The sequence below is a fragment of the Haliotis cracherodii genome, unplaced genomic scaffold, assembly GCF_022045235.1.
Source record: "Haliotis cracherodii isolate W230 unplaced genomic scaffold, xgHalCrac1.p SCAF_4, whole genome shotgun sequence".
NCBI classification, from domain to species: Eukaryota; Metazoa; Mollusca; class Gastropoda; order Lepetellida; family Haliotidae; genus Haliotis; species Haliotis cracherodii.
In genome coordinates this window covers 41,578,112-41,595,862 of record NW_027266297.1, presented here as the reverse complement: position 1 = coordinate 41,595,862, position 17,751 = coordinate 41,578,112, and the positions used below count along the sequence as shown (strand labels likewise).

The window sequence follows — 17,751 nt, the reverse complement described above, 5'->3', positions numbered from 1 at the left end:
AAAACTTCAGTCAATTTCAGTGTATGCATGACCACATCGTTTTCTACGTGTATCTAGACAGGGCTACTGTCAAACTATTCCCAATCTGAGATTTTGTACCTATCCTTTGACACCAACAGCGGGTACCCGGGTAGGGTTGGGTAAGAGGGTTGTGGGTACCCGGGTAGTAAATTTGGACTCGTCCCAGGCCTAACACAGATATTGATTTTATTTTGGTGTTTGGATGTGCAGCACTAGTTTCAAACAGGTGACTTCCATGCCAGACTATGCTTAGAACTATATTTTGATAAAACTGGACAAAGGAAGACTCTGGAATGTCTAAAAGATGTCCGAGATTGTATGGCAGTCCTTCCCACAGGCGAGGGAAGGTCTCTTCTGTTTTAAATGTTTATCCGATTAAAGTAAATGATAGACAATTATTATTATTGTTGTTGTTATTATTATCTTTAAGCCATTTCGTGAGTGACCATTTATTAGAGTTTCAGAATCAGAATTGTCTGCATCTAGTTGATGGTGTTGATAGACAACAAGTCTCACTACTTCAAGGTGATTCATGGGCATCCATTAATATGTCAGACACACTTCATTCTAATCTCACATTACCACAACAAAAACAACAACATAACAATACTGTACTTGCAACTGACAATACCATTGATCTGATTCACCTGTTATGAGAGTTACCTCCCTTACGTCACTAGATACAGGATACTGTTATCCTTGCCACCTGGTTTGTGAACTAAAGAAGGAAAGAAGTGTTTTGCAAGCTGTTTTTCAAGAGCATAAGGCTGGAAGTTCGATCACAGAACTCATCTGGTGCTCAGGATTAAAGGGATTTGGAGTCAGTATACAGTGTATCCATGTTGAACTGCAACATGGTATCTCAGTGGGCTAGTATTATAAATCAGGTATTATTCTGGACTAGTACAAGCAGCCACACACATTCACGTGTGCATGCACATAGCTATATGAGTGCAATAACTTTGAGCACAATGTTAAACCCCATTTCACCTCACCCAATAGGACCTTAGCCGGCACTGGCAGGAATCCACACTGGTTCAAGTATTGTTCACATGGCAATATCAAGACTCAGCCCCACCTGGTGGCAGGCGTGAAACCTTTTTTTCACCAGTGCAAGTTGTTTCCCTTGGCTTTTGACTTTGAATCAAAGTGTACATCTACTCTGTCTTAAACAAAACATAACTGACTCATCGAGTTAGAGGGGCCCAGGGTCAAGTCGTCTAAGGTGCCCCAGTTACAGTGCAGAGTTGCATTCCTTTAGCATGCCAGAAACCTATTATCATAGGTTCCAATATTGGTTGGCCCTGATTATGTTTCTAGGTTTGTCAGCACCATACCATACCCAAAGCATCACTTTAGGCTTTACTCCCACATCAAGATGACAATCTGTGATAAAAAACCTGAAATACTGTTGAAAGCAGCGTTAAACCCAACTCACTAAGTCACTCAACATGGTTGTTCCACTGTGATACAGCTGAAATATTGCTGACACTAACATGAAACGACAAACTCCAACATACTAGTTCAGTGGTGTCATTACAAATACTTCATATCCCTTCCTTCTATAGTTTACGTCATGTCATTATTGTTCTTTAAAAAGTTTTCTATTTGAGAGAATAATTGCATCAGTTTTTGAGGCACGATTTGTTGTTTGTAGTCCGTTAAATTTTTATGGATGCCATGTCCATTGGCATTTTGAACAAATTAATCACATTGTGTATTTGAAACATGGGCCCAAATTAATTAATTCCTTTCATTCTTTGACAAACTGTGATAAATCTTGTCCCCAAAGGTTATTTGATCACAAACACAGACATACTGAAAAGAACACTGCCCGTGAGTCTTGTGTCCACACTGTCCGGAGACCGTGAGTCAAGACGCGACCCTGTTTTGTACAAATCAACTATTTGTTAGGCTGGGTGAAGCAGAACAGCTTGGAGAACAGAGTTACTTCCCTTTGGGTTTTCCCCAAACCCGGAAGTGTCATAACTTCTCGGAAATACAGACGCAAGCAAGATCAGATTTCTTCGTAATAAATTTCGAAACAAATAATTGATTCATGTCTTGGAGATATCAACACTAATTTTATAAATGTAACCCTACAATGTAGGACTGATATGAAGCGAAAACTGATTAAAGTGACATTAACTGGTTCGATAAGAGAAAATGCGAAAGCGAAAATAGGATTTAGAGTCTTAGTGAGAAGCGTACTGTCAGCTAGCCTTCTTTTCATTTGCACACAAACATGGCCGCCGAAGGTAGATTTGAGTTATTCTCACACGACTCGCCATTCAGCCTTCAATATGCAGCTCCATTCGTCATACAGGGGAAAACATTCAACTGTGTTCTACAGTATCTAATGTATCGGAAGGCAGGTAAGATTGAACGCTGAATCATTGTTCATGGTTTATCAGTATATTGCGGTCTGTATTCGAAGCAATGGTAAGTGAAATTAAAAACATGCATATACATGACCAAATTGGCTGATGTCCTTTGTGATTAGACATTTCGGTGAAACAAGATTAAATTTTTAAAGAAGAACCAGTAAAATATTTGATTTTAATGTACATAAGCAAGTAGACCACACTTTGTGGTTATTTGTAATACACTGGATTACGTTATCAGGTTGACATATTTAATTTCTACACATCCGTTAAATAATGTTTAAGTAATGACACAGTCGACCTTAAGGGATCATCGCAAAGTTCGCAGTCTCCAGCAAGACGTAATGTCTTTAATACAGTGGATGGGTGGTCAAGTATGCCATTAATCTAGCATTTTTATGATCGAAGGAACATACTTATTAACTGCCTTCATAATTGCTTTAGTGTTTCAGTTTTGTTTTGCCAAGAAACCTCAACAGAAATTACATATTTGCCCTAATATATGAACCCCTCCAATAATAAATGATCAGGACCCTGTAGTACGGTTCTCTCGTCACTGGTTGGCGTCTATTGCTACCAGCCACTAGGTCAATCTGATATGATAGGCAAATATGTTCAAGCAATTAACCCTTTTTGGAAAGCTAACGAAAACCCCAGTCCCCTTATATTCAAACCCTAAAACTAGCTATGAGGTGTTTATGGATCCAGCTAAACATGAGCACACAAGACAGGAACTCAAAACAGGTGTCGATGTTGCATGGAAACAATTCAAAAACAGTTGTCCATCGCAGACTGCATTTCATACTGATTCTGATATCCAAAGTATCTATTCATAAACCTTTGTATGATGTCATGAGCTGATAAACAGTTGGACTCTCACGCTGAGCCAATTCGATTTGCTACGCTACTCTTGGCGGCGAGAAATTCAACATTGACAAGCTGGCTGACACGCACAAGAAAGCTCGAAAAATATTGTTCATAGAAAAGATGCCTTCATGCCCACCTCCTTTACCCATTGCCCAATTCATGATCTCGACGTTTGATTTGTCGGGAGAATGTTCATGAAAATCAAGGGCGGGTAATTTGAGATCGTGAGTCACATGGGAATGGATCCAGGGGTTAGTTTTGGTTTACCGGAATGCGAGCTCTAGAGATATAGAGGATGCATCCTTTTGTGAAGATCTGACAAACCCTCCACATGAGGTGGCGTCAGATGAACGTTTTGATCATTCAGCTCATAAATGTTCAGTACCAGCGAGCGAAGCTTTCATAGGCTGAGCAGTATATAGGATTTCTGTATCTCGATAAGGGACATTTCCGAATGTAAAATAATAAAGGCCGCACAATTATTTTATTGTGGAAATGTGTTCACACTGTCGTTTCTGAGCACAATGATATCTAGACGCAAAAGGGTATACTATCGGGGATTGGGTGTGGCTTTTCTTTTGTTGAGATCGAATTTCCGAATCGAGATGGAAAAGAAATGAAGACAAACTGATATAGAAACTGATTCTGATTGGCTCAAGAACTTACGCATCGTTCATTTAGATTTGGTAGTCAAAGTACTCTCATGGTTTACCTGACGCGAGCTGTTGAGGGTTTGTCTTTACGCAGAGAAAGGCCACGGAGTAAAATATCTGATGAGAATGTTTTCGGGGAAAATTCATCCTCACACCCTCCGAAAATGAAAAGCTATGTTCCCGTGTTTTATGGATCCATGAATTCAAAACTGTGCTAATTTAGGGTAACGTGTTCTTACAACATTAAAAACAATTACAACCTGTATAAATTGAAATTCATTTATGAATGAAATCTTAACAGTAAATAGTTTCAATGAGCGGAATTGTACATGTTGCTACCCATAGGCGTCACATTTCTGAATAAGAGTAGGGTAATTCACACTAAGCATTATCATTTTTTCTCCATGCTGCCAGTTGTAGTTGTGCTAATTGTCCCATTGTTTTTGTATTGTTTGAGAAGATGCCCATTGCAATGTGACTTTATATAAATGCAATTTTCGCGGGGAAAAAAAGAAAACGACGTACTCCATTGTTCATGACATCACAAACGATTTAATGTCATGTCGTTCGAATACAAAAGTAACTGACGTGCATGATGTCTCCACTTGAGAAATTAAAAAAGTCTTCATTTTTCTCAGAAAAAAACACTATGGGTAATATACATAATAACCTACTCGCAACTCAGAATTACGGATTATCTGTCCCTCGTGAAGAGACGCTAAGACTTGGAACTTACAAAGTTCATTCACTTGGGATAGATAATTGGTAATATTCCTCGTAGCTGGTAGGTTATTCTCTCAACAGCCCCGTTATCCAGTGTACAGTAGCTCAGATGTTAGGATTACTATTCTAGGTCCGTTGGCCACAAAGCTTTGAGCCCGGTTCGAATGAAGCCAACGCTAAAAATAGAATTCCAGTTACGTTATTATGTTCCTTTGCGATTGAAACAAGCGGAGATATTACCAGTATTTGACTCGGAGTTTTGCGTGCCGCCTCAAATACAACCTTAATTTCTTCGCCCAGCCCATGAATTGGTACTCATGAAAACCTCCGTTCCAGCTAAATGTTAAATTATAATGGTCTTTTAAGTCGATTATCTATTTCCAACGAAGCTGCGATTTTGAATGTAGATCTACGCCGGAGGCATTTTGAAAGAAGGAGGCCGGTTTCAAGCTCATGAGCGTGAGAAATATTGTGCTTAATTTGTGATAAGAGAGTTGGGGCTGGTGATGACACTTCAGAAAGGAAGCAATGCTGATGGATGCATCCAGAGGTAAATTGGAGGGGTGTTTGAACGTTCAAAGCTTAACTGGAATGGACTGCGTTGATAGAGTCGGTTGATAATTACATTTCAACATAATTCCATCCGAAATCCCCACACTTCTGCCAATGATGCTGGATTGCCTGGAATCCGCTGGTTTAGAAGGCTTCCTCTTGGTGGTGTAGACAGTCCTCCACAGCAGAAATGACGTCATCATAATTTGCGTAATGCTTGCCAGTCATTTCTTTCTTCGGGTTTGGAAGAGTGGAACTTAGACGGTGCCAAATCTGGTGAATATGGAGGATGTTCAATGAGTTCAAAGCCATAGTCATGCATTGCAGTCATGGCGACAACAGACCTGTGCATATGTGCTTTGTCCTGATGTTCTCACGTAGATGCCTCAGTATATTAGCATTATATTGGTCAGTTAATGGTCTGAATATTCAAAAACCGAAGCTGCCAGCTGATGACACAGATTTTGCCTTCGACGGGGAGATGATACTAGATGTTTTCCACTGAGCTGACTGTTGTTTAGTCTCTGGCAGATGCTGGTGAACCCAAGACTCCATAATTACAACTCGCTCAAAAAATCAGCTGGAACGGCTTCGGAACGATGAAAATTCTCACGAGAGATTATGAACCTGGAGCGTTTCTGATCAGGATCAAGAAGCCTTGGAACTCAGCGTGCTGAAACCGTTCAATTCATACCTCAGAATGCTTTCATCTCTTTTATGTGAGATGCCTACTGCATTGGCTGTGTAACGTATGGTGTGTCTTCGATCATCCATAATCATATCATGAATTGTTTCAACATTGTCCTTAGTTGTGGCAGTTGACTATGGAGGTCTTTCTGATCTTGGATCATCTTCGAGGCTCTCTTGAACTCTGCTGTCCGATTCTTAACAGTGGCAAAAGAAGTAGCATCATCACCTGACATTGGCATTATGTCCGCATGGATGAATGTTGGAGGTAGTCTTTTCAGTTGGAGGAGATACATTATAACAGCGCGATAGCCAATTTTTTCCATTTTCACCAACAGAGAATATACCTAGTCAATGTGATGCCTCCAGAAAAATGCTGCCTGGTTGTATATGTGATTCAAATGCGACCTGTAAGTGTGGTAACTATTCTACTTAACACATGCAAACTCTAAAGGGTGTACTATACATCCTTTGTAGTTAAGCTCAGTACCTTTCTGCCACTGCTCGTATCGGAAGAGAATGGAGAGGATACACTGGAGGATGGTATGACCTGTGGCAGGTCCTCAGTTACAGAATGTTTGTTATTAGAGTCCCTTATGTGGATCGGGTGGCAACAATGAGTGACCTGGCTGACTGCGTGTCATCGCACCCATCAACGTGAATAATTGCTGATGCTGTCAACCACTTGTTTACCTGATCCCGACTAGTTTAGTTTCGGGCCGTCTGATTCGTTGGATTCAGTTGATCACAGTGGCTGTTGTTTTATACCTAGTTTGGTTAACATCTCGCTCTGACCTGTCTACTCTTGACCCGTGTATAACTCTATTCACTCAACGGGTACTACGCGAAGCCTATATCTGGTGTCCCTCGCTGTGAAAGAATTAGTTTGATTAGGACCGGTGTCTTGGTTGATTGCGTGTCATGTCATAGTATCCCAATTGCTTGGATCGATACTCGTGATGTCAGTCATGTATGTGTCTGGTCCTGACTCGATTATTTGCAGACGCCCTCATATATCTGGAATATTGCTGACCTATCCAACCCGCAATTCCCACGAGACTGATCTTTTCGAAATCGGTCTGTAAACCTGAATATCACAGTTGACTGGGAATAAGACTTACTTCTACGGCGATTCCGGGGCGGAAAAGGTCCTTAGTTCCCAATCTCTGTTGTATAACAACCGAATAATGAGGATCGGGTGACTACCATGGATGTGTGACCCAGCTGAATGTGTCTTCGTGCCGAAACAACATAGATAAAAGTGATCATACTTTCAATCACTCGTTTGCTTGGCCCATGCTCGATTTTGTACAGGCTGGTGCGATTAAGCCGTAATTATACTTTCTGAGGTGTAAAGTGACATTCACTCATTAATTCGATATAAGATATCGTTATCAAATTTGTCACCAGACGTCTCAGGGTATCAGATAACCAGTGTTGCTTTCTAAAAACGTTCAATCTGATTATAATCACATCTTTTACTCCGATCGATAGGTCAAGGAGAGATTTTATTTTAATGAGATTAGGAAACAGTGAGTGAGTGAGTGAGTTGGGTTTAACGCCGCTTTTAACAGTATTCCAGTTACACGCGGCGTGTCAGCTTAATGTGGGAGGAAAGCCCGAAGTGATGCAGGTCTCAGACGTTTACCACTTTGGTGAAACCCACGAGCACGGGTATGGTGCTGACAAACCTAGAAACATAATCGGGGCGAACCGGGATTCGAACCCACAATCATAGGTTTTTGGCATGCCCAAGGGACGCAACTCTGCACAGCGAATCGCGGCGCCTTAGACGACTGGGCCACCCGTGCCCCCGAGATTAGGAAACAACATGTACTGGTACATGTGGTGATGTGTCATACATTTTTAAAATTGAGGCACTTTTTAGGTATTTTGTTAATCTGAAATGGTGACTTTATTTTTCAGATTTATCCAAGGACAAGGAACAAACGTTTAATATCATGGCAACAACCGATCCGAAGCAAATAGAGCGCTGTGGAAAGAATGTCCGCATGGTTGATGCGAACACTTGGAACACGGAAAGGATTAAAGCTGCTGAACTCGCCCTCAAGGAAAAGGTGAGCCCTGAAGTGTCGCATCATTATCATAATTGAATAGTATAAAGTAGAATGATGGAATGGAGATTTGATACACTGGATAATTAAGGATGCTTTTTTTAACCGTTAAACCGCCACACTCAGCAATATTCCAGCTGTATGAGGGCGGTTAGTAAATAATCGAGTCTGGACTAGACAATCCAATGTTTAACATCATGAGCATCGATCTACGCATTTGAGATACGATGCCAAGCCTCAACCAAGTCAGCGAGCCTGCCTTCTTAATCCCGTTAGTCGCCACTTACGACAAGCATAGTCGCCGTTTACGGCAATCATGGGTTGCTGAAAACCTATTCTAATCCGGATCTTCACGAGTGTAATTGAAGATACTTGTAGTTAATTGGAGATGAATTTTGTGTGAATGAGTGTTGAATTTGGTCAGCCACACAAACATATGTGTAAACTATCACCTTTTGTTGTTAGTTCACCCAGAATCCTGACTTGAAGGAACAGCTGCTTGCTACATTCCCAAGAACACTGGTGTATGCCACTACTAAAGACAGGTTCTGGAGTATTGGTCTATCTGAGCAAAACTCTAAAAATTTGATCATGAAGGAGTGGAAAGGAGATAACCTACTTGGTTATACTCTTACTAAAATCAGGGACAAACTGATGGAGAACAGGTTGGAGGAGGGTGGCGATAGGCAAGATCAAAGGGTAGAGGTACAATCGAGCTGGGATAGCATGAGAAAGGATGGGACAGGGAACAGCCATGTTGTAGAGAGACACACGGGTCGGGATAGCATGAGACATGGTGGAGGAATGAAAAGGGTCGGGGAACAGGCGAGCTGGGATAGCATGAGACAGGATGGGACAGGGAACAGCCATGTTGTAGAGAGACACACGGGTCGGGATAGCATGAGACATGATGGAGGAAGGAACAGCCTCGGGGTCGGGGAACGGGCGAGCTGGGATAGCAAGAGACAGCGTAGTGGAGAGAATAGCATCGGGGATGGGAGACAGGCGAGCTGCGATAGCATGAGACAGGGTGGAGGGGGGTACAGCCATGGGGTAGAGCAGCAAGCGGGGCGGGCATACAAAGAGCAGGGTTGGGACGCGAAATACCAAGGAGAAGAACACACGTCCCAGAGTAGGTATGGACGGGGTGGGAAAAGGAAGAGCCATAGGGTAGACGGCCAAGCGACCCAGTATAGTAACAGGCAGGGTGGTAACAGGGGAAGTGGAGGTGACAGGGAGAAGTACCACGACGGTAGGGATGACCAAACATGGAGAGATCGCTCAGGGGTAGTGGGTACAAAAAGAGGAAACCCAGTGACAGAGGGAGGAGAATACAAAGAGTCAGAAAGGAGGTCGGACTGGCAGAAAGTTACCGAAGAGATGCCACAATGGGAAGAAACCGAACCAACGTCTCGTCCCAAGCGAAATATGACACATCAGCATGCAGATCACAACTGGAACAAACATGGAAGCAGAAACATGGGTCCAAGAAACACTAAAACATCCTACACAGAAATGCCTAACCAGGACAAATTCGTCCTTTTTTTCGGCAATCAATCGCCATTCAGCCAACATCACCCAGCCACCTTCACCATAGGCGGAACAACATTCAACTGTGCTGAACAGTACATGATGTATCAGAAGACAGGTGAGACAAGATAAGTCTTGTGAGACATTTTCATATCATAAGTTACATGTACAGTTTCTTAATTAGGGAATATTTAGGGATTATTTTGCATGAGAAAACAATACGAGTAAAAATCTCTCATGGAATCATGGGATGTATTCGAAATCAGTTGAATTTGCTTTATTGATATATTTTGTTGTCAGTTTTGGAGGGATAGGGGTTGTGGTATGTGTGACATGTAAGTGTTTACATATGCTAGCCATATCCCTTTCTCATGCTTGAATTCACACTCCACTCCCAAACAAGTGTTGCAGTATCTCGCAGTCATATTTGGGACTAAAATGTCAGTATTATGTTTGTATTTACTTTCCCCCCCCCCAGTTATATTTGGAAATAAAGAAATGGAACGGAAGATCATGGAGACATCAAACCCTGTGCAACAGAAGCGATACGGTCGGCAGATCCCAGAATTCAAATTTGAAGTTTGGAAGAAGCACTTCATAGAAGTCGTTGACCGTGCCACGGAGGCCAAGGTTTGCCTTGTTTTATGTTTGTACAACGGACTTCTGAAGGCGTAAAGTACCGCAACTGGTGGTTTAGGAATAGAACAAGCATGGTGTAGTATGCACTGCCCTGATCCACTACATTCCCCCGATAATCTTTGGATAAAAAGTACCGTGCCTCTTTACGTCGACAGTTTTCTCAACGTTCAAGAGGGGTTTAGATAATGGCTTCACGCCTGTTAGATATTATAGCTGGAAACGTTTATATCTTATACATTTGATATCGTTTGTGTATCCATTCATGATCCATAGGGAACCAGTGTACCTTGTGTTCCCAGCACCCCGTTCGTAAGAGGCGACTAAATTGAGAACTCATAGGCAATTATACCGGTTGGAATTGATATAGTGAAGTGGCTGTAAGAAGCGACTAAATGGATCGTGTGGCGTGTCAACGTACGTTGTTTTTAATATGAATCACTGGATTGTCTGGTTATGAATCAGTGAGTGAGTTGGGGTTAACGCCGCTTTTAACATTATTCCAGTTATATCACTGCGTGTCAGCTTAATGTGGGAGGAAAGCCTGAAGTGATGCAGGTCTTAGACGTTTACCACTTTGGTGAAACCCACGAGCACGGGTATGGTGCTGACAAACCTAGAAACATAATCGGGGTGAACCGGGATTCGAACCCACAACCATAGGTTTCTGGCGTGTCCAGGGGACGTAACTCTGCACAGCGAATCGCGGCGCCTTAGACGACTGGGCCACCCGTGCTCCCCTTGTCTGGTTATGATTCGATTATTCACAGCCCGACTTCACATAGCTCGGATTTTACGCGTTTAGAACCGACACACATACACTTCACATTCGTAGACGTTCATCGTGATAATGTTAAGGTTAATGAAGAATATATGAATATATAATGTTGTCACTGATCACTGTTGCTTTCATAACTATAACGAAATAATCTTACAGACTATTGTGTTATAGACTCATTTTCATGCAACCAATTACATGTTCTCCGGTGATGTAGAATATACCTTGAAAAATGTTAAGCACACGCTTACAATTCAACTGTGCATTAAATAGCCATTTGTTAAAAAAATAGGTTCCATTTCATAACAGTTCTCCCAGAATCCACATTTGCTGGAACACCTGGTCGCCACGCATCCTAGGCTGTTGGTGGAGGCAAGTCCATCAGACCGTTTGTGGGGAATAGGGCGTGGCCAAAAAGACCCCTTAGCCTGGGACAAGGAAACATGGCGGGGCAAAAACCAACTGGGCTATATAATTACCCGAGTGAGAGACAGACTGATGGAGGTGGAGGACACACACTGGGAGGAATGGGAGAAGTGGAAGGACGACAAGAGGTGGGAGGAAGAGGAGGCAAGGGAAAAGAGGGAAAAACGAAAATGGGAACCGGAACCATCGGATCCTTACAGAGGAAGTCACGATGACAGGACTCCTAAAACCAGACGCGACGTTTTGGGGGCGCGAGATGATAGGATGATCCTGATGAAGGACGGTAGCCTGACTTCCCAGACAAGACGTGAATCTTACAAACATGTGTCCGGGAAAGAAAATTTTGAATTTTTCTGTGGCATCAAGTCTCCTTTTAGCCAATGTTATCCTGCCAGTTTAACGTTCGATGGTCAAGCCTTCAACAGTGCTGAACAGTTCACACTGTACCAGTTTGCCGGTGAGTAGATGAACGTTACCCAGGGCTGTAGAGATATTACAGTGACGGATCAGTTCTTCGTTGCTCTGTATGATGTAAAAGGACCTCTTGGGTGTGTTTGACTTGTCTTTTACAAAAATATAACGAAAGGTTTCATGCTAGATACTTCTTTTCTGCATTTGACAAATCGATTTGAAGTTTTCTGAGAAGGTTTATAAGATGTGTAATAAGTGAGGTGTACAATTTTATACATTCAAATTACAGACTGTAGTCATCATGACAGCTCTTGGGGAAACAGAAACGTAAATTCTGCTAAATATTTAAGCTATCGTGATGTGTCAGAAGTGTGGTTTATTAAGTTAACAGATTTGATTATTAGCTAACTTGACTGAACCTTAAGTGAGCATATGTTCTGGAAAGTGTACGGGCAGCCGTCGTGCATCATGTGTCGTGCGTCGTTAACATCTTATCCTCCAAAACCACTGAAACAATGCAACTAAACCACTGTACATGATTGTTCAAGCCAGTAATGACACTCCGATTTGTTTCAGTGATTCGATTCTAATTTTCAATATGGCCACCACGGTGTGTTGTTAGTAGTGGACTCAACATAGAAGTTCCTGGTCTTTTTTGGAATATTTTAAAGTTTGACCTTGATTTGAACTTTGCACTTCGACTGCACTCAAAAGCTGAAATTTCTTATCATCATTACTCAGCCATTTCTGTTCAAATTGTGATAAAATCTGGTATGTATGTAGATAGTAATGGGACTCAACAGATGTGTTCCTTTTTACATTATATTTGAAATTTTGACATTTGCATTTTTACCATGCTCCCAAATTCTCAAAAATACATTTCCTTGCACTATTAACATCATTACTACAGAAAAAAACCTGGACCAACAAAGCTGAAACTTCACATGCTTGTTTTCACCAATGATGACACACGAGTCTGTGCCACGGAAATCCTATTGAAAAACCTATTATAGCCATAACTCAGCCGATTACTTTCCGAAGGTAATGAAATTTGGTACATGTGTACTTAGTGGTGTTGCTTAACATATGTGTTCCGTGTTTTACAAAATTATAAATTTGGACATTAGTGTGACCATTGCAGTTTGTCCACACTGAAGGGTGAACTTTATTATGGCCATTACTCAGCCATTCTGTTAAAATTGTAATTAAATTAAATACATATAGTAGTGAGGTTCAACACGTATGTTCCGTTTTTTTCACGTTATTTTAAATTTTGACCTTGATTTCATCTTTGCACTTTGACCATACGTTTCCGATTTTTGTCCTGTTTTGCCATCTCACCAGCCATGTTTAAAAAGCTAATTATGTCCATTATTCAGTCTCTTTTGTTCAAAATGGAATGAAGTGAATAGCGTGTCTCAACATATCTATTCCGTTTTTTTATTAAATTTTGACTTTGTTTTGACGTTGCTTTTATATCCTCCCAAAGACACGTTGGCTCTGAAAAGTTCTTTTCCTCTGAACATTGTGGAGCTGAACGTGGCATGTTTCTCTCTTTATGATGACATTATTATTTTGTTCAATTTATTAGTTTTAGTGTGTTTAGTCCTCGGTAATTATACAGAAAATATGTGAATGTCAATGCTGACAGCAACTATTTTAAGCGTCTGTCTTTCTTGACATTTGAAACTGTTGACTACATATCCAGGTGAGCTGCACTACCCGTTAAGGTATCAGCTATGATTTGATGATTACCAATATTCGTTCATGTAATGGTTGATCTTTTCCAATAGTTGAACAGAAGTGACAACATCAGACCCAAATCACGTATTACCTTGTTTTATTAGTTATAACTTTCTCATTAATAAGATAACCTAGGGTCTGGTATGTTACGAGTTTTGTATACTGCGTAATATGAAAAATCGCCTTACTAATATCTTCGACATTTGACAAGCAACGTTTATCATGTAATATGCTCGTATTTCCAGTTATGACTGGAGACCAAACATGCCAGGACAAAATCATGTCCACAAGTGACCCCAAGAAGCTTGAGACCTATAGCCGAAAGATCCGGAATTCCCGAAGGGATGTATGGGAACGGAAACGCGTACAATTTGTTGAACGCGCCATCATGGAAAAGGTTAGAGAAACAATTGAGATAGCCACTATCTCATTAGAATCAGATCTTAGATCTCCGAACTGCTGAACAAAGCTCGAACGTCATCCCATTATGGGTTACGTCAGAACGACATTTCATCCGACCAATCAGGGCGTTGCTTTCCAGATCAGGAAAATGACAGCTATAATGTGTTTTCTATGATGCTCCCTCAAAAAGGATAACAGGGGTTATTCCGACGGACAGTTACGGGCATTCTCTATTTCTCCAGGGGTAGCATTTCAGTAAACCTACACTAATCCCATGGTTCTCGCTATTTCGGATTACCTTGATTTCCATTCGATCCTAGAGTTATAAACCGGCCTCAATGTTTGGTTGGCCAGTCCCATATATTATGATCGAGTTTGCAGGAAATTCAACGTTGAAAAAACTAACTGAGACGAAAAAGAAAGCCCTAAAAATCATTTTGATGGAAAGGATGTCTTCATGTCCATTAAAACTGGCGGTGGCTTTGGTTTCTAGATAATACGAGTGATCCCCCTTACCCTTTCCCTTTCCCTCATGTCGACGTTTGATTGGTCGGTAAAATGAAAATCAAGGGCGGGTAATTTGCGATCACACGAATCCCCGGGAATGGACCCAGGGGTTAGTGCAGGTTTACCAAAATGCTAGCCCTGGAGATACAGAGGATGAGTTACGGGTCGTCAAATTATCTCCCTCTTCAATAAACATTTTAACGGAATAGATTTTGCAAAGGCCTAGGAAGAACTACCACACAATCATAAGACATTCCAGAATGTTCTTTTATAATTTTGTGGTATTTTTTTTTTTAAATTTTGAATTGAGAACTTTGTCAAAATATATTTTCAAAGTGTAGTCTGAATTGAAAGTTCCGAGTTTGAAACAGCAGAAAACTGCTTTAACAGCCAGAACTAAGATCTGATATTTATGAGATTGATAAAATCATGATTGCTATTCCACGATCTTTGAAATAGACCCATTATTTAATTAAATCCATCACATCAACCCAACAGAACTCATTCTCCTTTGAGCTTCGCCATATAATTATTGTGTGTTTTCTTGTTGTTTCTCCAGTTCTCTCAGAATTCAGACTTAAAGCAGCAACTGTTTGCCACATCCCCAAAACTGTTAGCCGAGTGCAATCATAAGGACATGTTCTGGAGTATTGGATTCGGGTTCGGATATGCAAATAATAACCCCGATGCTTGGGACACAAATAACTGGAGAGGGCAGAACAAACTTGGTTACGTTTTGACCACTGTCAGGGACAGACTTATGGAGGTGGAGAAGGGGCATAAGGAATTGGATGTGGAACACGTGATGCTTCAGGGCACGACAGAAGGTGAAGGGGAACAGGAAGGGAAGACGATTCTGATGGAAGACGAAGGCAAGACTATGAAGGAAGCTGCAGTGTGTGGAGAAGATGGGGAAATCCAGCAAGATGTAAAGACAGTGAAAGACGAAAATACAGTAGTCAATGTGGAAATACGAAGAACTGACAGGGATGTTGAGGTGGATGAAAGCAAATCACATGGAGAACAGGATGTGAGGGAGAATTGGGATAGTGAGGAGGAAGAGGTCACAGTGGGAGGAAGCGAGCTGAGAGAGAATAGCACATCAGCTGGTGACAAGGACATGATGGAACGTGATCAGAGAGCAAGAAACAGTGTGGGAGAGGGAGGAAATAATGGTTCTGTCCTCTTGGAAGGAGAAGATGATGGTAGAGAGGAAGAACGTCTTGCTGAGAGTAACATGGTGGAACAACAGAAGGTGGAGAAGAGGATCGCAGAGGAACCGAAGAAGGGAGAAGATGTCATGCCATTAGTAGGACACGAATCATCGACTAAAGAGAAGAACGAGGAGGTGGGTGAGAGGACTGAGAAAAACGAAGCGGAGGGAATGGAAGTGGAGAATGGTGCTGAAGATGCAACTTTGCTGGAAAGTAATATGAATGAGGATGAAAATAAAGATGCGGTAAATGGCGGTATGACAAAAGAGGAACATCTGGATGTAGGAGGGAAGACTGCAATGGAGGTAGCTAAGACTGGAGAAGACAACAGGATAGAAGTTGAAATACTAGAAGAAGTGTGTGACAGAAGAGAGGTAGATGGAAGGATAACAGTGGATCAACATGAGGGTGTAGGTGAGAGAGCCAATGTCACGCAGGTACTACAAGAAGAATCATTTGGGAAAGGTGAACACAGTGAAAGGGAAGATTCGGAGAGGATGGGCACAGGACATGAAGTTAAGACTGAGGAAAAAGTACCATCTCCAGAAGGCACAGAGAGGGATTGCGAAGGAGGGGGCAAGGTTAGGGAGCGAGTGGCAAAAGAAGGTAATGATACAGGAAATGAAGTGAAGACAACAGAACATACCACGTCAGTACCTGAAGACGTGGAGGGAGGTTGCGAAGGAGGAAGGAGTGTTAAGGAGCGATTGGATATCGAAGGTAATGAGACAGGAAAGGAAGTGAAGACAAGGGAAGAGGTACCGTTGGTGGAGGGAAACAGTGTTGTAGATGTTGAAGCATTGGCAGGAGCAGAAAAAGTTGGGGAAGATACAAAAGAGGATCCCGAGAAAGTGAAGAGTGAAGTGGACGGCATGGTGGAAGAAGATGTTGATGTTGGTCAAGATGTAAAGAAATTAAACAATGCAGGAAAAGAAGTGAAGAATGGAGAAAATGTCACATCGGTTCCAGAATACAATGTGATTGAAAGACATGGTGAAGGAGAGACGAAGGATCCTGCTCGCGAGACCGCGGCTCATGATACTTTGAGTGAAGTGAACACAGAGAAACCAATGCCAGAAGCAAAAACATTATTTGAAGAAGAATGCGTTGGTAAAGGACAGAATAGAGATCAAGCGTGTGCGGAGGAAGGAGAGGGAGGATATAATGGTTCTGTCCCCTTGGAAGGAGAAGATGATGGTAGAGAGGAAGAACGTCTTGCTGAGAGAAACATGGTGGAACAACAAAAGGTGGAGAAGAGGATTGCAGAGGAACCGAAGAAGGGAGAAGAGGTCATGCCATTAGTAGGACACGAATCATCGACTAAAGAGAAGAACGAGGAGGTGGGTGAGAGGACTGAGAAAAACGAAGCGGAGGGAATGGAAGTGGAGAATGGTGCTGAAGATGCAACTTTGCTGGAAAGTAATATGAATGAGGATGAAAATAAAGATGCGGTAAATGGCGGTATGACAAAAGAGGAACATCTGGATGTAGGAGGGAAGACTGCAATGGAGGTAGCTAAGACTGGAGAAGACAACAGGATAGAAGTTGAAATACTAGAAGAAGTGAGTGACAGAAGAGAGGTAGATGGAAGGATAACAGTGGATCAACATGAGGGTGTAGGTGAGAGAGCCAATGTCACGCAGGTACTACTAGAAGAATCATTTGGGAAAGGTGAACACAGTGAAAGGGAAGATTCGGAGAGGATGGGCACAGGACATGAAGTTAAGACTGAGGAAAAAATACCATCTCCAGAAGGCACAGAGAGGGATTGCGAAGGAGGGGGCAAGGTTAGGGAGCGAGTGGCAAAAGAAGGTAATGATACAGGAAATGAAGTGAAGACAACAGAACATACCACGTCAGTACCTGAAGACGTGGAGGGAGGTTGCGAAGGAGGAAGGAGGGTTAAGGAGCGAGTGGATAACGAAGGTAATGAGACAGGAAAGGAAGTGAAGACAAGGGAAGAGGTACCGTTGGTGGAGGGAAACAGTGTTGTAGATGTTGAAGCATTGGCAGGAGCAGAAAAAGTTGGGGAAGATACAAAAGAGGATCCCGAGAAAGTGAAGAGTGAAGTGGACGGCATGGTGGAAGAAGATGTTGATGTTGGTCAAGATGTAAAGAAATTAAACAATGCAGGAAAAGAAG

At 41.9% G+C, this 17,751-nt stretch overlaps 1 protein-coding gene across 1 annotated transcript in view; it reads left to right on the top strand.

The window, feature by feature from the left end:
• The first annotated feature begins 2,167 nt into the window (after positions 1–2,167).
• Positions 2,168–17,751, top strand: part of LOC139479424 (uncharacterized) — a 62,340-nt gene continuing 46,756 nt past the window's right edge. Inside the window, 7 exon segments of the mRNA XM_071262277.1 lie at positions 2,168–2,396; positions 7,814–7,965; positions 8,428–9,610; positions 9,971–10,122; positions 11,216–11,789; positions 13,732–13,883; positions 14,955–17,708. Of these exon segments, the coding sequence (XP_071118378.1) occupies positions 2,267–2,396; positions 7,814–7,965; positions 8,428–9,610; positions 9,971–10,122; positions 11,216–11,789; positions 13,732–13,883; positions 14,955–17,708 (5,097 nt within the window). The 5' untranslated portion in view covers positions 2,168–2,266.